The 22901-nt window shown below is 40.8% G+C and overlaps 1 protein-coding gene and 1 pseudogene across 1 annotated transcript in view; both read right to left on the reverse strand.

The window, feature by feature from the left end:
- Rab3gap1 (RAB3 GTPase activating protein catalytic subunit 1) overlaps nucleotides 1-12536 on the reverse strand; it is a 64559-nt gene extending 52023 nt beyond the window's left edge. The window contains 3 exon segments of the mRNA XM_038349166.2: nucleotides 6681-6756; nucleotides 12349-12404; nucleotides 12500-12536. Coding sequence (XP_038205094.1) covers nucleotides 6681-6756; nucleotides 12349-12404; nucleotides 12500-12517 — 150 coding nt within the window. The 5' untranslated portion in view covers nucleotides 12518-12536.
- On the reverse strand, nucleotides 9849-10211 carry LOC119827661 (annotated as a pseudogene).
- Nucleotides 12537-22901: the final 10365 nt, after the last annotated feature.

A 22901-nucleotide genomic window follows, 5' to 3' on the forward strand; every position in this document is an offset into this window, starting at 1 on the left:
AGCGAGGTATTAATCATGTATTCTGGGAAGACAAGCAACATTTACTGAGACTATACCAAGCAATGAACGTGTTACTAGTTCAGACCTTCTACATGAGGACCAGAGAGAAGGCTCAGCTGTTAAGAGCACTTACTGACTTGGCACAAGACCTGAGTTCAGTTCCCCACACACACACACACACACACACACACACACACACACACACACACACACACACACACCAACACCACCACCACCAACAAAAAGCCTCTAACTCTAGTTTCAGAGGACCCAATATCATCTGGTCTCAGAAGGTCCAGACATATATATGTTACATGGATATATATGCAGGCACTCATACACACAAAACAATCTTTAAAAAAAAATTCATATCTGCATGCCAGTCTAAAAACAAACCAACAACAACAAAAGCTAAGACATGTACAAGACCATCCTGGGTTATTAAGCTCTAAGACAAGCTGGATGACAGAGTCAAACACTGTCTCAAAACACATACACACAAAGATCTCTCTTCCCATAAAATAAAATCTCGGCAATAAAAATGTAATTGCCACCAAGCAGTGGCAGTGCATGCCTTTAATCCCAGCACTTTGGAGGCAGAGGCAGATGGATCTCTGTGAGTTCGAAGCCATCCTAGTCTACAAAGTGAGTTTCAGGACAGCCAGAACTACACAGAGAAACCCTGTCTCGAAAACAAAACAAATGTAACTAACAAAATCCTCACAAAATTACTATGGTTTTAAATTATTTGTACAAAAAATACTTCTATTGCATTTATTATAACAAAATGTGATCTACATCAAATCAAGAAGGAAAACATAAGACATCGTTTAATAAAAATGGCTATTAATTTGTTCATTATTTAAAGAATATTAGTTTCTGTAATCAAGCCCACATATAAACTGCTGTTTATGAATATCTAATATATAAGATTTATGCTGCTTACAATAAGTTGTAGAGTAATTTTATTACACATTTGTCAAATGTAAGTGAATAGACAGTTTGGGCTAAGACATTTCTTAAGAAAAAAGATCTTTCTAAAGGAGGGTAAAGGGGAATGGAGAATACAAATGATCTAATTGTGTAAATGGGAAAAGGGAGAGCTCTTAAGGGAGGAAGTAAATAGAGAAGGAAGGAGATTAATAAACTAACAATAAGGATGTCTGAAAAAAATCACAAGGAATCACTATTAATAATTAACACACAGCCAGGCAGTGGTGGCGTACACCTTTAATCCCAGCACTTGGGAGGCAGAGGCAGGAGGATCTCTGTGAGCTCAAGGCCAGGCTGGTCTACAGAGGGAGGTCCAGGACAGGCTCCAAAAGCTACAGAGAAACCCTGTCTCTAGAAAAAAAAAGTCACACACACACACACAAATCTATAATACAAATAACTTCATGTATAAATAAACGCATACAATTTTAATGAACCTTTCTCACGTAAGCTAATGGTGCTCCCTCAAAGAGCCAAAGACCACCTAACAAAACCCCTATACCAGACATGAGAAGCCCTCTTAAGCTGTTGGCCGAGGCTGTCCAAGAGACTCCCAAAATATACAGCCTGTTGCTGTTTCTCTTGGTTACCCCCACAGAGGCAGAAGGTATATTTGTATTGTTGAAGATACCATGCACTTCAGAAATAGAGCCCAGAGACCCTTTGCACTGCAACTGGCCTGAATGCCCCTTCTCCGAGTACTAGTGTTCATGGTACCAGAAGGTGCCATTCAAACTTCCAAAGGAGAAAGGCAACCAACAGTCCTACCCAGCTATGACGCTTATGAACCACAGCAAAGCACAATAACCCTACATGTGCAGTAGTAGTAAATATGCCTTGGTAGTAACAACTGTTCTCCAACTGGACTTAAGACCCCCCCTCGGCAAGAGAAAGACCATGTCTGGTACTGGAAATCTAGCTAAGTACTCAGTGTTAGAGAAGACATGGTTATTGGAGGAGAATCTACAGTCACTCATTTACTAAACAGCATAACCCCTAACAACAATCTATAAACTTATGCCCACCCCTAAGTGTAGTCTTCACCTGTCACCAAGGAAACATCTCTTTGAAATAATGGAAAATAGTACAACCAGTCAAAATGCAGAGTTGTGGAGTCCAGTCCCAGTAGATACATCTATAAAACACTCTCGTACTTACGGTAGAGGGAAGACTGCAGAAGAGAAGGCAGAGAGATTGTTAAGAGCCAGAGGATCAGGGAGTTTGCTTTAAGATTGTGTTTCCTAATGATATAAGAAGCTACACCCAAAAATATCTCACCAACATGACTGCCCAAATGTGAGCTGAACAAGGATGACACCAGTGAACATGCCAAACTGGACAAACAGGCCCACAAGGCCTCAAGCCTACACAAAGAGCTATAAGCAACTGAGGATAATGGGAAATGGGAGAGGTGGCCTTTCCTAGAGAAGAGCACGCCAACTGGTTTTTCAGTGACAAACAGCCAGCCCTGAAAACATGCATAGAGGTAACATTATACAGACTGAACAGGTTATATTTAGAAATAAGTATGTATGTATATTCATATGTGTATGTACACACACACACACACACATTAAAACAATGGATAAAAGAGGTCATGGATTTGAAGGAGAGCAAGGAGGGGTTTATGGGAGGCTTAGAGGGACAAAAGAGAAGGGAGAACTGTAATTAAATTCTCAAAAAAGAAAGAAATTGTTTGTATGGTTTTGTTGGTTTTAGTGGCATATGTCTCAGATAAGATTAAGTTTCAAAATTTATATCGACAATTCGTGCTGAAAAATATATCACTCATTTATTTATATCATAATTGGTAAGCAAATCTTTAAAAATATACAATATTGAGAAACATCTAAAAATGTCCTCAGAGACCTTTTGTCTATCTTAATTAAACTTGAGCTTTTCATGCATGGGTTCATTATATAACACTCCCCTTAGGAGCTAGATGTTTAACAGCTATGTGCTCCAAGGAATAATGAATCATTTTTTATTGCCAAAAATATGTTAAGTTGTCCTATATGCTTACATCCTATTTGCAGTCTTCTTTACTTAAGTATCATTTTCTAGCCTCTGACATATTTAATAGAGTGGCAGTAAAAACAGCTAAATCTGACTGAGAACGTAGTGTCATTAACAGGTGAGCAACAATACCAGAACTCTGAAGTAAGCAGTGTGACTTTACAGCCCATAGGTATCACTGTTACTAAAATGAGCTCTCTTGTCATTTACACAACAAAAATAAAAAGGTCAACCATTACCAAATATAACAAAAGTCTTCTTCAAACTTTATACACTATAGCTACTCCTTAAACAAAAAATGAAAATTAAAAAACATAAGAGAAAGATCGATTTTAAATAGTCCTATCCCCCCAAAAAATATGAGCAGCTCAACACGGCCTTTAGTTTTCACTTCATTTTAGAGACACTGAATCTCAGTGACTGAGGTCCTCACCTAGCTCTTAAAGGAATCCCAGATATATATAGTTTGTGTCTGTCTCAAATTTAACTTACAGAAAAACGACAGTTAAATTCACTGTACATTTGCCATATGAACTCCTAAGTATGGAAGTCACTGTCGCTCCAATCTGCCAAGTATGAAAAACCCAAACTCATGTCCATGCTGCAGGGTCACTGGTCTTCTATTAGTATTCTAAAGTTAATGCTTCTTCTTTAATTTTTCAAAGGGGTAAGAGTTGGTCTATTACCAGATCATGACATATCTAAATTTAACATTTAAAAAAAGCTCTTGTAATTTTTGCCAGATACATAGAATCCTAAAATTCCAAAGTTAAAGGAATTTCAAAGGCCATTTCTTTAATTTTCCCCAACTTCATATAAGATTATAAGTTCACCTGTTTTATAAAGCCCAAAATACTAAAATTCAAAAGGCTCTCTTAGAAATCTACTTTAATTTTTTTGAGTAATGTTACATTTACTTAAATTTTATCATAGCAAAATCCCACCAACTAAAACAGAAAAACAATGTGTATCTGAAAGATGAGACCTAGCTTTAACCCTATTTTTATCAACTGCTGGCAAAATAATCAAGCAAATTACATGAACTCCAGGCCTCATTCCACATTCACTGACGTTTATTAAGGATTAAGTATGTCAACAGGCATAGACCCAATCAATAATAGTATATGGTATGACTGCGTATGCCCAAGAAATACCATCCTTTCTTAAATCTATTTCCTAGCACTTCAGGGTCTACAATGGTCAAGTAGCTCAGTTACAAAACCTTCCTTTGAACAAAAATCAATCTATCCAGAGTAGATTTTAAATTTCACTGTGTGTGTGTGTGTGTGTGTGTGTGTGTGTGTACATACTTGCATGCACAGGAGTGTGTGCTCACAGAGGTCAAATAGAGAAGGCTGGATTGCCTTGGAGCTGAAGTTACAGATGATTCTGAGCTGTTTGGTGTGGGTGCTAGAGGAACCAAACTCGGGCCCTCTGGAAAAGCTGTGAGTGCTCTTAACCAGACTAGCCCATCTCTCCAGCCCTCAAGGAATATCTCAAGGTTCTGTAGAGTAGTTCACTGTGATTACAAACTGGAGAGGAGTTCACCTATGAGAGGAAGGGCATCTGATGAGATCTGCATGCTCATATCTTTTTCCTTTGGGTTCTTGACTTTTTGGACCAAGAACCTGGTTATACTCTTTTTAAAAAGTCACTGATGATTCTATATTATAACTTAAAAAGAAGTATCTGATTGTATAGCTTATTGGTAGAGGATATACTTAGCATTCCCATGGACTCAATCCCCAGCACCAAATAAACAAGAAACAATTATAAATTATTTATTGCATCACACACTGTGGTAATAAACTTCTATGTCAATGTAACTTTATAATGATGCCTTCCAAACAAATAGAAATATAGCACTATTTCACATTTTTGCAAGTATTCAATGTGTAGTTTTTCTTTTTATTTATTTCACATTTTTTAAAGGCAAGATCTCATTATGTAACCTGTGTTTAGTATACATATTTTTTTCTGGAACAGAAAAAAAAAGTGGGTTGGTTTGTTTTTTTTTTTTTTTTTTTTTTTTGTCTTTTTTTAACTATGTTGTCCAGGCTGATCTGGAATTTGATGAAGACAAGCAATCCTTCAGGCTGAGGATGATCAAGCAATAGCTGGGGGATAGCCTGAGCTACATAGCAAAACTTGCCTTTGGGAGGAAAAGTATATTTTAAAAATCTAGTAAACAGTCAAGGAAGCAGACAAGGGTATGACTGAACAAGAAATGAAAGATTAATTTTGCTGAAACTCGATCATGAGCACATGGGAGTTCATTATACTATCTTAAAATTTTTACTTTTTAAATTTATAGCTAAGTTTTTTAAGATTTTTAACTATGTATATACATATGGGATGGGTATGTGTACATGTGAGTGAAGGTACCCACAGAAAACAGAAAAGGATGACATACATATTCCCTGGAGCTGGAGATAGATAATTATGAGAAGCCCATCATGAATAAAGAACTCAAACTTCAGTGCCTAACTGCTGAACCATCTCTCCAGTCCCCATAATTAAATTTTAAAACAGAAATTTATTTTAAAATTCCTCTCAGTAGATGAGAACTGGTAATCACTTCCTTTACAGGTATGAAAATTTAGTCATTATCTAAACTTGCTTTTTTATTCCCCAAGACAAAGTTTCTCTGGATAGCTTTGATTGTCCTGGAACTTACTTTGTAGATAAGGATGGCCTGGAACTCACAGAGATCCATTTGCCTCTGTCTCCCAATTGCTGGGATTAAAGGCTTGTGCCTTTAATATTAATCCCTTCCATTTATACTTTCTTTAGTCCTATCAATTGCAGCTCACCTTAAAATCTGCTTCTTTCTTCACCTCTTGATGCACTAAGAGAGAGAAATGGGCCCGAGCTAATACCTCCTTAGCCTCAACTATATGCCTGAAGTATGAACCTTCTATAAACATACTACTTAAATCCTAACATCTATTATCTTAATCTTATTTCCTCATTACTTCCTTTCTCTCATGAGAACTTACCTTGATGGCTCTGAGAATATTTTCTTGGGGAAACATCTAGAGTGTGGTTTATTAGTACAATATCAATACAAACTGAGCAAAGTAACTGCAGCTAATAATTATATCAAGAATTGTTATACAAAGATGTTTTTCCCATTAATGAACTCTTGGAAGTTCAATTTCTCTCTGATCAATTAAAAACTTTAAAAAATATTTATTGACCAAAAGAAAACTTAGATTTTGAGAAAAGTAAACTCAGAAGAAATTAATGAGACCACACAAAGAAACTCATCATATGTAAAACTTGATGATTTAAAAAAATGTTTCACAAGCAAGCCTGGTGACAATACTGGCAATGGGGAGGCAGAGGCAGGCAGAACTCTGAGTTCAAGATCAGCCTGGTCTACATACTGAGTACCAAGATAACCAGCGCTACATAGTAAGACCCTGCCTCAAAAAAGCCAAATCAATGAGAAAAAAGTTTCACAAACGTCATATATATATATATATATATATATATAATTTGTTACAAAATCAAATCCAAATTCTTCCACATGCTATTTGATACTCATAAAGACTATATATAACTTAAAATTTAAACATTTAATTCAATTGCATCACATGTAGTAAAGGGCACAAAAATGGGATTTCAAAGTAAATCCCAATCTAGAGATACAGGCAAACAGATCTGACCTTTTCAAGTGGTTGTCCCAGAGAGTTTCCAATCAGTTTCCAGTCATTCAAGACTTCTTCAACTTTGGAAATAAATCTAAGAAGGAAAGAAAACATTCTAAATACATAACTATACATTTTTTCCTATTACTGTACAGTTTCTTTAGAAAGACATTTCTTTACATCCTAACATTACAGATGATTAGAGAATGCTCATTAAGTTTAATACTGTGAGCCCAACTTAGGGATATAGAATAAAAACAGAAACAATGTTGCTTAGTTCAAGAATTAATTTTTGATTCATTTAAATCTATTCACTCCATAAAAGCTTTATTTCCACAAAATATAAACTAAGAACACTCTCTCTCTCTCTCTCTCTCTCTCTCTCTCTCTCTCTCTCTCTCTCTCTCGTTTTTTTGGGACAGGGCTTTTCTGTGTAACAACAGCTCTGGCTGTTCATTCATATATTTTGTTCACATATGAATTTACTTTGGGGGAGTTTACACAAATGACAATTACTAAATTTGAAAATGAATAAACTAAAAATAATTTTACATTTAAAAAGCAAATAAAAATCTACAGTATATCCAATAGGGATCAAGATGCACACTAGACATACACTGCAGGGGTCTAGGAACACAGTCTAGTGGTACAGTACTTACTGGAAAGCCTGAGTTCCACCCAAGCAACCCTAACTGCACAGAAAAGCACTAAAACTATACTGCACTATGTACCCATTAAAAATTGTTCTCAAGAACATTTGAGGAAATAAAAATATGTTAAGTGAAAAAGAAAGCTGTAGAAACAATCATTGATATAGTTTGATCTAAAAAGTTTACACATACACAATTAAAATATGTTAAAAAGTTAATAGCTATCTTCAGTGGAAGGTTCAAAGATATTTTTTATTTTACTACAAGGTATTATTGCTATAACAAAAATAATTTAAAATATAATTTTCAGATAAAAGAACTATATTAAAATAATTTACTTAAGAACTCTAGTTCTTGTACTTGCTAGGAGACAATTAAACCCTACAAATATTGAGATTTGACTAGAAAAATTCAATAACATTTTTCTTTAACAGTTCTCCATATCTTTGCTGATGAGTCATTTAACTCTTTCTCCTATATTAGGTTCTCTCTCTCTCTCTCTTTTTTTTTTTTTTTTTTTTTTTTTGGTTTTTCGAGACAGGGTTTCCCTGTAGCTTCTAGAGCCTGTCCTGGAACTAGCTCTTATAGACCAGGCTGGCCTCGAACTCAGAGATCCGCCTGCCTCTGCCTCCCGAGTGCTGGGATTAAAGGCGTGCGCCACCACCGCCCGGCCTACGTTCTCTTTTTTTTTTTATTGTTTCTATTGAACTATAAATTTTTGTCCGCTCCCCTCCCTCTCTTCCCTCTTTCATTCTACCCTCTCCCATGACCCCTACAAGATCCTGCCTTTTTCTCCTTCCATGTATGTCTCTCTTAAGTTCTTTTACACACTTATGGAAGAATAAGTTTCTTTCCATTTCCCTTCAGATATATTATCTGACCCATGTCTGTCTTTTGCTAGACTACACTTTCAATAAGAGCAAGAACCTTATTTTTTTTTCTTTTCTTTTTTTCTTGTTTACTGCAGTACTGGGGATTGAACCCAGAGCGAGGAGCACGCTGAGCCTTATCTGTTTCTACTAGCTACTAAATCCCTAAAGTCTTACACAGTGTCTCACACATGAACATTCAGTAAATACTTTTTCAACAGAAAAATAATAATTTTAGGTTTCTACTTAGTCTTCTCAATAAATTATCTGTATGGTACATAACTTTTAGGTTTCAAACCTGGGACAACAGCTAGGGTTGCCTATTTAACATATCAAATCAGACACTGGCCAACAGGTTCTCCTGGCATCCCTCTGTCCCTAGCTGTTACTGGACCCTCCTAGCAGGCATACTTCAACCCTACCCTGGACTTCCCCAGCCCAGAGACTGAGCTGCCCTTCCCTATATAACCATTTTGGCCTTTTTCATCTGCTCTCTTTGGGGCCTCCTGGCTGCTACACCTGGTCTCCTCTCACTCCCTCTCTTCCCCTCCCCATCTCCTCACATGGCTGGCTCAGTTCAATAGGGTCATGAGTACTCTGGGCTCTCTCAGATGTCCCTGCCTCTGGCTATGCTCTCCTACATACCTACAATAAACTTTCTCCTCCACCATACCTAGGAGCAGTCATGTTACCCTCCTTTTTCTTCCTTTCTTTCTCTTTTCATTTAATAACATACTTATTAGGTCTCAAGAAATTCCCTTTGCAGTTCTGGCAGTTAGACAAAAGCCAGCATTCCCTCAGGGACTTAAGAAGATAGCTCCTACTTGCTAAAATGAGTTATCTCCTTATCTCTGGCAGAGGTACTTATGGCTCCTCCATTAAACTCTGCTTGTTCTACTTATCAAGGTCTAAACTAACCTCTAGGCTCCCTCAGTCCCTACTCACAAGTACCTGTTACAGAGCAGAGCCATCTAGGTCAGCATATCCCACTACCCTAACCCTCTCCATCCCCTGAGCTTCTCTTTCCTTCTCCTGGTTTCCCCTTTCATATATATAACCCAACCACTGTGGCTACACATTCGCTTGGTCTCTGGTTCCCATAGGTTCTCTTTGCTTCTCTTCTCTTCCTCTCCACCCCCTCCTCTCATGGCTAGTTCAGTCTGGACTCTTCCAGACGCCCCTCGCTGTTCTCTCCCTCATATGTTCATTAAGCCTTCTCCTCAACCATACCTAAGAGTGGTCATGTCTTCATTTTCATTCAATATTGAAAAGAACTTTTCATCCAAATATTAAAATCAAGGCTTAAGAAACTTCAAAGTCAGTCCAGGTAGCGGTGGCTCCTGCCTTCAATTTCTGAATTCATGAGGTAGAGGCAACTGGATCTGAGTTAGAAGCCAGCCTGGTCTACAGAGCAAGTTCTAGGACAGCCAGGGTTACACAGAGAAACCGTCTCAAAAAACCAAACCAAAAAAACGTTCAAAGCCTCCATATTCGTCTCATGAATTATAAAATACTGGTTTTATTCTACAAAGAGAAACTTAAAAGACAAAAGTTTAACTTCCTATTTTGTGGCAGCCCTCATAACTGTGCTAACAATTATTTCCACATGAGCAACCAAAGAATTTAATATTCCCCTCAGGAAATTCTTTTGAGCCAAAATTTCTTATTCATTTCTTGTATTTGAAGTACTCTTTGATGATATCTTTGGCCTGAGATTCTTCACCATAGTCCTTAACCATTACACGTTTACAAACACTTTATGAGGCTTCCTCTCTCAATCAGGTTACAGAGGCCTACCCACTGCCCTAGTTTCTTGTCACCAATCTTAAGTAGGGTGATCTGGTGCTCAGCACAAAGTGCCTTCACACTTGACACACACACTCATCACAACCGCACACAAACATGGGCTTGGCAGCTTCGTGAATACCATGCCATGCTAGGCCATCATGGACGAAGGTGGTCTTCACCACCTCTTGTAAGGCGGTACTGGCATCCATTAAACCTCAAGCAGCAATGTCTTCCTCTGTCAAGGCGGTGGATTATGGGTGAGTCATAACCTTGAATGCACCTGAGCCTCTGTTCCTAACCAACTCAAAGGCAACAGAGGAAAAGGCTTTTTTTCTTTAAATACATTGGTGTTTTCCCTGTATATATGTTTTCCCTCCACATATGTCTATGTGAGGGTGTTACATCACCTGGAACTGGAGTTAGTAAGTTACGAGCTGCCATGTGGCTGCTGGGAATTGAACCAGGGTCCTCTGAAAGAGCAGTCAGTGCTCTTAACCACTGAGCCATCTCTCAGCTCCCCTCAGGAAATTTTAAGTTATTTAACTAAGGGAAAACTATCATTTTCCACTCCAAAAACTGACCACTGATGTTTACTTATCACTCATCCTCCAAGATCAAATTATATTTTTCTTACTGCCTTCAAAATATCCGCCTTAGAGTCAACATGCCCAAAATGGCACTCTGGCTACTTTGATGCTTATCTTCACCCTTTAGGCAAGATATGGAAGTTTCACAGCTGAAGCTTCCCCCAGACTTACTAAGCTCATCTTCCTAAATCTAGTTCATTCTATTCAGCTAACTACAGCTTCACTTTATGAATCAAGGTAAACTGCTTACTTCATCTTACAATGTAACAACTTAAAACAATCCTGTACCATCTGGCCAAAATCTCGTAACCACTTTCTTAAGCAGCAGTTCTTTCTAATTACGGTCTTCTAACCAGCAGCCCATGTGAGAAAAGCAGACTTGGGGATCTGACCTAAAACCAACATTAATGGGAAATGCTGAGACTATTGACTAGCAAATTCTGATGCACAAGCGAGTTTGAGTTGTACCGACTCTAGATTCCTCCATTTGGCTTTGGAAGGGGGTCTTTCTTATTTTTATTATTTCCCAGTGATAGCGCCTCACTTACATGTCTAGCAATGTTAGTCCCTTCTCTAACCAAACCCTTAACCATTGTCCTTTTTTTTTTCTTGAGGCCAGATCTATTCGATTGGTCAGATTGGTCTTAATGTCCTCAGCTCAAGGGATCCTTCCAAGTCAGCCTTCCCAGCAGCCAAGATTATAGGTAAGTGCCACCTCACCCAGCTTCCATTTCCCTTTCCGCTTTCAAAGCAGGGTATTTCCTACTTTTCCCTACAAAAATTTCTTCAACAATTTTGTAGTCCACATTACCCTACTTAACTAGTTCTTTGTAGTCAGTATCAATTAACTTACATTTTAACTATTTTGGGGCTTTTTTTTTTAAAGGAATAGATTTCCCCATCCTTGGGATAGCTCAAGGCACACAGTACTTGCCCAAAAATCTCGCTAGTGTGTTTGTCTTACTGACTCTATGCCAGACATGTGGGGATGGACATGCAGGTCAAAGTACTATTTCATCAAGGATCTTCTATATTTTTCTCCGCTACCATTTGATATGAGAGGCACAAATGTGGAATGTCTACAAACACTTCAAAAATAAAATGACCTCAATACCTTTGAGGTCAATGAGCAGGGAAAAAAAACCCACAATCTAAGCTATCAAATCAACAAACTTTGCTTTCAACTAACGTCTAAGTGATAAAATAATTTCACTGGAACAGTTGTTCATCGAGTTTGATAAGCTCAGGAAGTCTGGGCACATAACCAAGTTCCAAATGTAATAGTGTGAATCAAAACATTCCAAAGACGTATGCTTGTAAAAATAGAGAGGCGGAGGAAAGGGCGAAGGAGGGCAGAAAGGAAAGGAATAAAGAGTAAGTTTTTAAGTTTGTGAACTAATTACTCTGGAAGCCAGGATGGAGATGGTTTGGGACGGCAGATGAACAGCCATCAGTGCGCTAAAGCAAAGCCTCTTCCAATAAACACGGGAAGGCAACTCAGCCGCGGCTCAGCTGACTGCTTATGGTGACAACTGAGGCAAACCGACAAAAAAAGCAGACGACACAGGGGCGACCTCGGAAATGGTGTTCCGTGTCAGGGAAGTGGTCTGGGAGGCAACACAACTTTATTTCAAAGGCGGAGTCGGAAGGTCTGTCTGACCGGCCCCGAGGAGTGGCGGAAGAAGCCTTAGCTGCCCAGGGCACAGGGACGCGAAACGTGGGCGTCTCCCTCGGAACCGGCGTCACCTGTGCGGTGCAGCCGGGGCCGGTGAGGACCAAACGCTCGACTCACCTTTCCCACTCAGAGGCCGTGGTGAAGTCCGTGATCTCAAACACCTCGGACTCGGGCTGCGGGGAAAGAGAAGGGCACAGACATTAAGCCGCGGGCCGCTGACGTGGCCGGCAGAACCCGGTGACAGATGCGCCCAGGGTGCAGAACTCACCTCACTGTCCGCCGCCATCTTGCGGAGCGTCGCGTCAGGCCGCGCGCAAGGGCTGCCGGGAAAAAGGGACCTAGGAGGCGGGTACTGAGTGCCTGTGGGCGGGACTTTGGTGCGGAGTGGGTGTGGCCTCGGTGCAGGTTAAGGTCGTGGTGCATTTTCTCTAGGCGGGAAGCTCTTAGAGTGACTTCCACTCTCCCTCTAGGTCGTTTAATAATTTTTTTTAAAAATCCTGTAGTGGCTAGAGAGAAGGCTCTGAGGTTAAGACTACCCGCTGCTCTTCCAGGGGACCTAGGTTCGATTTCTGGCACCCACATGAGAGTTCCCTACTGTTTGAGACTCCAGTCACTAGTGATCATATATATGCCCTCTTCTGACTTCCACTGACACCAGGCATGCTGGTGGTGCACAGACTTACTTTCTGCCAAACACACACACACACACACACACACACACACACACACACACACATTAAGTTACATTTAAGAAATATTTTAAAAGTATTGAAAAATGAGAGTATTCTGTAGACTCGAGCAGAACTGTTGAACCTTTGGACACTGTTACATGACATAGCCAACTACAAATGTGTTCAGCCACATTCATGGATATCCAGGGGCACAAGCAGTCCTATACAGCAAAGACCCTAGACATGTGACATGTGTGGTCAATTGTACTTGAAACCCTAAAGTTCTTTGAGTTTGTTTTCATTCAGACGGTTTTTGTTTTGTTGCTGTGGAGACAGGGCTTCCAAGCCAGCCTCAAACTCATTGTGGTGAGGATGACTGGAATTTCTGATCCTCCTGTCTCCTCCTTCTGAGTATCCTGATTATAGGCATGTAGCGCCAGGCTTGGATTATGCAGTGAAGATGGAACCCAGGACTCTGTGCGTTCTAGGCAAATGCTCTACCAATTGAGCTGTATCCTCAGACCGTGTTCAAACTTTATTGACTTGTAGGCGCTGACCAAAGTCCTATAAACCCACCATCTCCTTTTCCTATCCCCTCAGGGGGTGGGGGGGGGACGGACGACTATATAATTAAAGTTTTATTTTAAAAAAATCATACGAGTTATGTATTTTCTGAGGAGAGCCATATGTTACTTGATGAATGCTTCCCTTTTTAAACCACTAAAGAACAGGGGTGCCAACCAGCAGTTAAGAGTTCTAGAAATTGGGGACTTGAGTTAAACTTAGCAGTTAAGAGCACTGAGTGCTCTTGTAGAGGACCTGGGTGCAGTTCCCAGCATCCACATGATTGCACACAACCCACCATACCTCTAGTTTTAGAGGATCCAGCACCCTCACCTGACTTCTGTGGGAAACAGGAATGCACACAGGGCACATATATACAAGCAGGCAAAGCACTCAGATATATAAGAATTAAATAATATTTTTTAAAAGACAGGGTCTCTCAAGTATGTAGCTCTGACTGTCCTAGAACTCACTGCGTCAACTAGCCTAGGCTTGAACTCACAGAAATCTGTTTTTCTCTGCCTCTACCAGAGTGCTGGGGTTAAAGGCATATGCCACTACACCCATAAATAAATCTTAAAAAGAAAACAAATTCTCAGGGCAGCAAAATATAATGGCACTTGCTGCCAAATCTGAAAATCTAAGTGCCATCTCTGAGACCCGCATGGCAGAAGGAACCAACTCCCGCAAATTTTCCTCTGACCTCCACAATTCTGCCAGTCCTCTCCCAGCCCCAATAAATAAATAGATAGATAAATAAATAAATAAATAAATAAAGTTTCTTTTTTTAAAAAATGACCTCCATACATGTGGTAGGCCATGCATTCAAACACACACAAACACACACATAAATAATAACTGTGAAGAATTCTGCCATATATAATGAAATATTGCACGAGCCAGGTGTATGTGGTGCTACAGATCAAACCCAGGACTTGTACATGCTTTACAAACATTATACTAACAGGACCATATCTCCAACCCCTTGGATTCTGTTTAAGGCTGGCAAAGTAGCCGATGTGTCTCTTTTGGCTGGATATAAAAACAAGAAAGGAAGAAAGACCAAGATCATAAATTTTGATGATGGAAACACAGTGATAGCAAGTTTTCACAGTTAAAAAAGAAAAAGGAGTGAGGGGCTATAGCTCAGTCGGTAGAATTCCCAGCATGCGCCAAGTCCTGGGTTCATGCTAGAGTCGTTGGATGTGGTAGTGCGTGTCTGTAATCCTAGCACTTTCTGCACCACCAGCCTAGGCAAATCAGTGAGCTCCACAAAGGACTAGAAAGAGGAGAGGAAATGATGGCTAGTGACCTAGGGAAATTGTACATGGAAAAGGTTTCTTTCCTTTTCTTCTTACTTGGTGCTTAGCCTGCATCACAGGTGTACAGTGCCTACAGAGTCCAGAAGCCAGAAGAGGGCATCAATCCTCCAGGCTGTGAGCTGCCAGGAACTGGACCTAGGTCCTCTACAAGATCATTTAGTAGTACTCTTAACCACCAAGCTATCTCTTCTGGCCCTGAATAGAATCTCTTTTTCACATTTAAGATCCTTAAAGCAAAGTAGGTATGTGGGTCTTAGGATCAGACCGATCTGACTTTGGCCATTTACTATATAACTTTTTGTAAATTATTTAACTTCCTTAAATAATTTTTTTTTTTTGGTTTTTCGAGACAGGGTTTCCCTGTAGTTTCTAGAGCCTGTCCTGGAACTAGCTCTTGTAGACCAGGCTGGCCTCGAACTCAGAGATCCGCCTGCCTCTGCCTCCCGAGTGCTGGGATTAAAGGCGTGCGCCACCACCGCCCGGCTCTTAAATAATTTTAAATAAACCTGTCCATATCAGTAAAATGGGCTCTATAATACCAATTACTATGTAGGATTGTATTGAAGATTGAGTTCATGTACAAACAACCCCAAGTCCAACCTGAGGTAGGTGAACATTACAGTAGCAGTCTTTATAATGAATGTCCCATGAAAACTACAAAACACTACTTACATACAAGACATTACTCTTTGCCCTCCTTTGATGAGTATTGAAGATGGGTCAGAAGATAAAACAGTCTCAAAAACTTTGCTTCCTGAAGTTAAATTTTAGACAATTATATGAAGCTGCCGAACAAGGTTGCTAAGGCAAGGTTTCTTCCAAGATATTTTTGGCTTCTTGTCATCTCCCAGGAGAAAGTTTTAAAATAAGCTATTTGTTACAGCTGAGTGTGAAGCCAGGATGCTAATGATGTGGGAACCCAAGGGAGACACACTTTTATTAGATTTTCCCCCACTGCCTCAAAGAGCAGAAAAGATTCTGTTTCTCCAGGATGAAGGGCTGTTTCCGTCTACATCCTGCGGCAAGAGCTTTTCCTTCTAAACTGGTTTCCTCACTAGGATAATTCAGTTATTTCAAGGTGTTACCAATAAAGGCCACAGGGAGCTATTTTGACGCACAGGCAATTTAAGAGATTAGACGCTTTGGAAAAATCACCCTCAGCTGGGACCTCAGGGGACGGTGGGGGCATAACAGTTTAATTAGGTCATAAGGAATAAGAAAACATCATTTGTGTGGGACTCCACTGTTCTCATCTATCTGTCTTGATGGTACTGTGCAGGACAAAACAGGAACTCTCCACGGTGCTGTCCCAGAATGCCTACAGTAGAAGCTACAACTACAGGAGGAGGACGCTATGAGATCAAGAATCTTCAGAGAGTCTCTTCAAAAGTCAAAACTGTCAGAAAGTGTATTCTCATTCGCTAAGCATCTACTGTCAGGACTGTGTAGTTGATCCTGCGGAGGGATTCAGTGAAGAATAATCCCCTCCCACTGTGCTCTCCCGTCTGAGGACAGAGATAAGACACAGGTATAATGATAATGTAGTTTAGAAAGGCTTGAGTGATGTTTCAGCTTCCTAAAACTCCTAAATATCAGTGCTAGGAAACCATTCAAGTGACTTTCAGAGCACACTCACATCCAGAAGCCCACTTTTTCATTGTTATATGCAGTTGTGCTCAAGGGTGTGTGGGTATGTGTAATTCAGAGAACAGCCTCAGGTGTTATTCCTCAGAAATGCTGTCCGCTTTTTTCTTAAGACAAGGTCTCTCATCGTTTGGCCTGGAGCTGACCGATTAGGGTAGATTGGCATGGGTGGAAAATGTTCCCACCAGAAGATACGGGCTAACAAACAAAACTCTCAGTGTCAGGCATGGGATAGCTCCCTGTGAGGTACTGATTGGTCAGGAAGAACCTAGACTCCCCACAAAACAACACAAGCCATTACAATTGTTCTTTGTGGCCAACCATAGCTAGATGGCAAGACCCCATTGCTCAAGACACAGCACACTTTGGTGGCAGGACATAGAGAAATTGAGCTGGAGTTGACCGGAAAGGATCCTCCTTGCTGGCTGCTAGTTTTCATAGAGCCAGGAAGTGCTATGTAAGTCACCTGGGGAGAAAAGGCTTCAGTGGTCTTCCGCAGCTCTGGACTCTGCGTGCTGCAGCGCTGGCCTGCTGGTAAGATGTGCCCCTGGATGAAATAGTGATTTGAAGGTTTTGAGGATAACCATCTGCTTTCTGATTGGATTGTAAACCTGTAAATTTAGGCAAGACTGGCTGACCAACCAGCCACAGGACCCTCCTAGCTCTGCCTCTCCAGCACTGGGATTACAATTGTACAATACCATGCCCAACTTTTTTGTATGGCTTCTGGGCTGGACTGAAGTCTTCCTATGTATAAGGCAAGTATTATACTTGGGAATACAGGACTGTCCTGTGCCCCAAGCCCTGCTGTTTTCTCTCTTTTTTTGTTTATTGTTTGGTTCAAACTGGGTCCCATTCTACAACACAGGTTGACTAGCAGCTCACGGCGTCATTCAAGTTAGCTTCATAACCATGAGTGATTCCTCTGTCTCAGCCTCATGAGTGCTTGGATTACCAATATGATACATGGCGCCTGACTTAAAAACATTGTTTATTGTACCAAAGACAAGATTCTCAGGTGTGGAACCTCCACAGAATGTGAGGCAAGGTAAATCTGAAAGCAGCCACTCTTCATTCATTCAGCTATCTCTTCATTCAGTAAACATTCTTTTAAAAACAGCTACTCCTAGCTTAGCAGTGGTGATGCACTCCTTTGATCCCAGCACTTCGAAGGCAGAAGCAAATGGATCTCTGAGGTTGAGGCCAGCAAGAGCTACAGAGTGAGTTCTAGGACAGGTAGGGTTGTTACGCAGAGAAATTCTGTCTTGGGGGACAGGGCCAGACAAACAAACAAAAACAAAAGTTGAGGGGCACGCGAGGGGACCAACAGGCAGCCCTGGAACTCATGGAATACAGCTGGGCAGTTGGCAAAGCCACACCTGAGTGAGCCTGGGAGTGGAAAAGCCAGGCGTGTCCTGAGGACCTCATGCTGTTACTGAGCATAGCTCTGATTGTCCCCTTCATAGCCACCTCATCCCTCCTTCTCTATGGGTTGTATGAAAACTCTCGGGGAGAGGGAGGTTCTAGCCCCACACTGTGAAATGTGACTGATACTTACAATAATAGTGAATGACTTTTTCTAAGCATTGCTGCTGAAAAAGATTAATGATTCAACCACCACCTTTAGAAAGAATTTAGCCACATAGAATTGTTAGTAAGGTCAGGTTAAGATGTTTCTGTTAATGGATTTGAGGTAGAAAACCTTAGGGAACAATTTAAAGTTTAGAAAGGCACATTACATAGTTGAGTGAAGGACTCATTGACGTGAAGAAACAAGAACAAAGCAGCCCAGTTATTATTATTATTAGCCTTTGTGTCTTTCTTGCTAGGATGCGTTGGTGATCAAAAGTGATTAATTCCGGGCTGGAGAGATGACTCAGAGGTTAAGAGCATTGCCTGCTCTTCCAAAGGTCCTGAGTTCAATTCCCAGCAACCACATGGTGGCTCACAACCATCTGTAATGGGGTCTGATGCCCTCTTCTGGCCTGAAGGCATACACAAAGACAGACTATTGTATACATAATAAATAAATAAATAAATAAATAAATAAATAAATAAATATTTTTTAAAAGTGATTAATTCCTTGTACCCATTTCTGCCTTCAGCTTCCTGACATAAAAGCTATTGATGAATGGATATGCACCCTGAGGATTTAAAGTAAAACCGACTGACTGACTGCTTTTCATATATAAAAGTTTAGATTTGTGAGTCTTGTAAGATTTTTATAAGATTACCATTTAAGATAAATAATAAAGTGATTGATCCTTTCCTTGTAAGTGCAAAATGCAGCCTGCCAGTAAAAGAACTGGCTGAGAAAAGTATCTTGTTTGTTCACACTCTGTTAATCCATAACTAGTTGTTTGGGAATAAATATATGTGGGTTCTGGGGGATAATTTGTTTTTTGCCTGTAATACATGAAATGTTTAACCATGTAAGGGATATGGAAAGCACATTCCTTTTTACTTGTATTCATTGTGATCATTCACTTCAAAAATAGAATGTAGCCACTTTGTAATTTTTATACTGCTTGAAAGATTTTGCTGGGGTATATAAGCTTCAAGGGAAAAAATAAAAGCTAGGTAGAAGGAAGACGTCAAGAGAGGTACAGAAGGGATACATCTGGATAGAGGTAAGAAAAGAAATAGATATGAGAGATGATAGAAAGACCCTGAAGGTGGGGGTGTGTATAAGTGTGCGTGTGTGAGTGTGTGTGCGTGTGTATGTGTGTGAGTGTATGCGTGTGTGTGTGCTCCCCTTTTTTGCTGGCCCCAAAAAGTTAAATTTTTGCTCCACTCACTGACCCCAGAGAGTTTAAGTCTTACTCCCTCAAATAGAAAATCAAATTGAATGATTAGTTGGCAGACTCCACTGCTCCCCCTCAGTTCCGAGCTGTTGGAGGATGGTCCTCACAGTGGCATTTCCTGGCATCAGGAACAGGGACCTTGAATGGAGCAATCATGAAAGCTGTCCAGAAGAGAGAGGCAGCTCTTTTCAAAGACTGTCCAAGAGAGCGGCAGTTCTCCTGAGGATTGTCCAGGTAATTTTCTAATGGTCGCCATGGATAGAAGTCTTACGTAAGATGCTGCAGCAACCCCCCCCACACACACACACACATAACAAAAACACATCTACTCCTGGGATATAGCCACTTGGTGGAGTGTTTGCCTTCCATGTTCAAAGCCCTGGGTCCTAGTACGCACCTGCAATCCCAGCAATGGCAGAAGAAAGCAGAAGAATCAGGAGTTTAAAGCCATCCTTTACTGTATGAGTTTGAGGCTAGCCTGGGTTACATAGGATCTCATTTCAAAAAAAATAATTTTTTTTAAAAAAAGAAAGAAACCATTTTATTTTATTTTATTTTGCCAGGAGGTGGTGGCGCATGCCTTTAATCCCAGCACTTGGGAGGCAGAAGCAGGTGAATCTCTGTGAGTTCAAGGCCAGCCTGGTCTACAGAGCGAGGTCCAAGACAGTTATGGCTGTTACACAGAGAAACCCTGTCTCAAAAAATCAAAAAAAGAATTATTTTTATTTATTTGTATGTATTTGTGTGTGTGTGTGTTTATATGCACATTGTGCAGGAGCCTTGAGAGGCCAGAAGAGGGTGTCAGACCCCTGGAATTGGAATATAGGCAGTTGTCAATCACCAGACATGGATGCTAGAAACTAAACTCTGGTTCTTTGCAGGAGCAACAAAAACTCTTAATTGCTGAGCCATCATCTCTCCAACCTAAGGTGCATGTCTCCAGGAAGTTTAAATATAAAGTGACTGAATTCTTTTGGGTGATAGTCAGAAACTGATGCAGGAGGGTCTTCTATCTATCTGTTGCTTTCATTGGTTAATTAATAAAGAAAGCTTCTTGACCTGATAGATCAGAACATAGGTAGGTGGGGAAGACAGAACAGAATGCTAGGAGAAAGAAAGCAGAGCCAGGCAGGCACCATGAAGCTCCAGCCCAGGATGGACATAGGTTAGAATTTTCCTGGTAAGCCACCACTTCGTGGTGCTAGACAGATTATTAGAAATGGGTTAATCAAGATGTGAGAATTAGCAAAGAAGAGGCTAGATATAATGGGCCAGGCAGTGTTTAAATGAATAGTTTCTGTGTTATTATTTCGGGGATAAGCTAGCCAGGATCCAGGAAGGAATGCAGCCCGCCGTTCCTTCTTACTACAAGAAACTGCTTGCTTGCTGCAGTCCTTAAGTTTATCATTTGCCTGATAGGTTTTACTGGCAGGTAAATTTACTTGCCCAGGTTTACAAATTTCCTTTAAAAATATTTTCATGGAGCTTAGTGTGGTATTGTACACCTTTATACCCAGCACTGAGGAAGCAGAGACAAGTAGGTCTTTGTGAGTTCAAGACTGCCCTGGTCTACAGATCAAGTTTCAGGCCAGCCAGGCTACATAGACTCTTTATGAAAAAAATTGTTATTTGGGGTGAGTGTGTGTGTGTGTGTGTGTGTGTGTGTGTGTGTGTGTGCAAGAGAGAGAGAGAGAGAAAGAGAGAGAGAGAGATGAAGGGAGGGAGGAAGGGAGGGAGGAAGGGAGGGAGAGGGGAAGAGGGGGAGGGAGAGGGAGAGAGAGAGGGAATGCGAGGGTGCACATTGAGGGTTTTCAAGGACAGCCTTAGGTGTCAATCCTAGCCTTCCCTGGTTTGAGTCAGGGTCTCTTGGTTGTTGTTTTGCTTTGTGCACAGGCTAGGTGGCCTGTGAACGTCTATGGACTCCCCAATCCAGGCCTCCCAACAGAAACCCTGAGTTACAAGAGCGCATGTCCAGCCTTTCCATGGGATTTGGGGATCATCAGTCAGGTCCTCATGATTAATAAGTGCTTTGTCAAGCGAGCCCTCTCCCTAGCCCTTTAGCTCTGAGTTTTTATAAAATTTTCCCAATGAAACTGGTGAGTCAACCATATTTGGGAGCCTAGGTTATAAGCACTATCCATCCTTGTTTGGGTCTGTGACACAGACCGAAGTCCTTCCTTCTCTCAATACCTCTCCGAGAAGCAGCAAATCTCGGCTAGGAAACCAGCAGGCACTTAGAACCACAGGAAAGCTTGGTCTCTTTTCCAGTTCTCTAACCTTTAGACCGTAACGATTTCCCTCTGTCTGCAGAGATGCTCTGTTTTTCTTGCTCTTCTTCCCAAGTAGGAGAAAAAAAGATGCTTAAAGCCAAGCTCCCAGTGACTCCATGTTCCTTAAAAGCAATAGACTCAGGCTAGGTATATAGCTCAGGAACACTTAACATGTAAGCATGAGCCTGAAGCCCAATCCCCAGAACCTGCATGAAGAAGACAGGCATTATGTGATGCACTTGTAATCCCAGTGCCTGGGAGGCTGAGACAAGTGGGTACCTGGGGCTTGCTGACCAGTCTGACCTATTCAGTGAGTTCCAGGTTAGTGAGATATTTGGCCCCAGAAAACAAGCTGGGTAGCATCTGAGGGATGACACAGGAGGCTGGCCTCTGGCCTCCATATACACATACATGCACATACATGTTCATTAATATATATTATATATTAAATATTTAAATCAATGCATATCACATATAATGTATTATATATAAAGTTAATAATTAACCATACATATAATTAACATATATGTTACATATAGTCATTTATATAATATGATATAAAACATGCACACACACCGACAAAACAACAGCCTCCTTCATGATCTTTCTGAAAAATAAATAAATATATAAACAAATAATTCCACTTTTTCTCACCACTGTGTTGCAAGGACAAAGAGGTCATACTTAACACGCCAGCGAGGCAGCTCACATTGGCAGTAGTGCTGCCTCAGCGGAAAAGCTTATTAAAGTGGAGAAACCCTTTAGTCCTTTCTCTGCTGAATAGCCTGAAGCTGCCCAAGCATTCCAAAGGCATTCACAGGGCTCGCTTACAGCCAGGACTGGATTCAAAACTGCCATGGTCCTCCTTTCACACCTGTCCGTACAGCATCTCATCAGGCGCTGATGTTTTCTGAAATGATGTCTCCTCTCTGCAGAGACAAAACGCAATAAAAAACACAGCTTCTGTTAAGAACCCGGGTTTCCATTTGGTGAGCAAAATGCTACAGCATGAAACTCACAGTCTTTAAAGTTGTCCTGGCTGTACAATCAGTTCTAGAAACAGCCACCACAAATCTTCTGTATGTGAGACACAAAAGAGGAAGCAAAGGTAGTTAAGGCACATTCCTTGTCTTCCAGAGAGTAGAACATACGAGAAGGATAAGCTAACTAAAATAAGGAGCTTATACTATTGCTCTGTGGTAGAATGCTTGCCCAGCATTTGCAAGTCCTGTAATCCTCAGTACAGAAGGAAAAGGGAAGAAATGAAGGGAGGGAAGGGAAGGGGAAAAGGGGGAAAGGAAGGAGAGAAGTGCTCTAAAATAAAGATGGCTATATTGTCATAAAAGAAATACAAAATGAGCCGGGCAATGGTGGCACATGCCTTTAATCCCAGCA

The sequence above is a fragment of the Arvicola amphibius genome, chromosome 12 (assembly GCF_903992535.2).
Source record: "Arvicola amphibius chromosome 12, mArvAmp1.2, whole genome shotgun sequence".
Taxonomy (NCBI): domain Eukaryota; kingdom Metazoa; phylum Chordata; class Mammalia; order Rodentia; family Cricetidae; genus Arvicola; species Arvicola amphibius.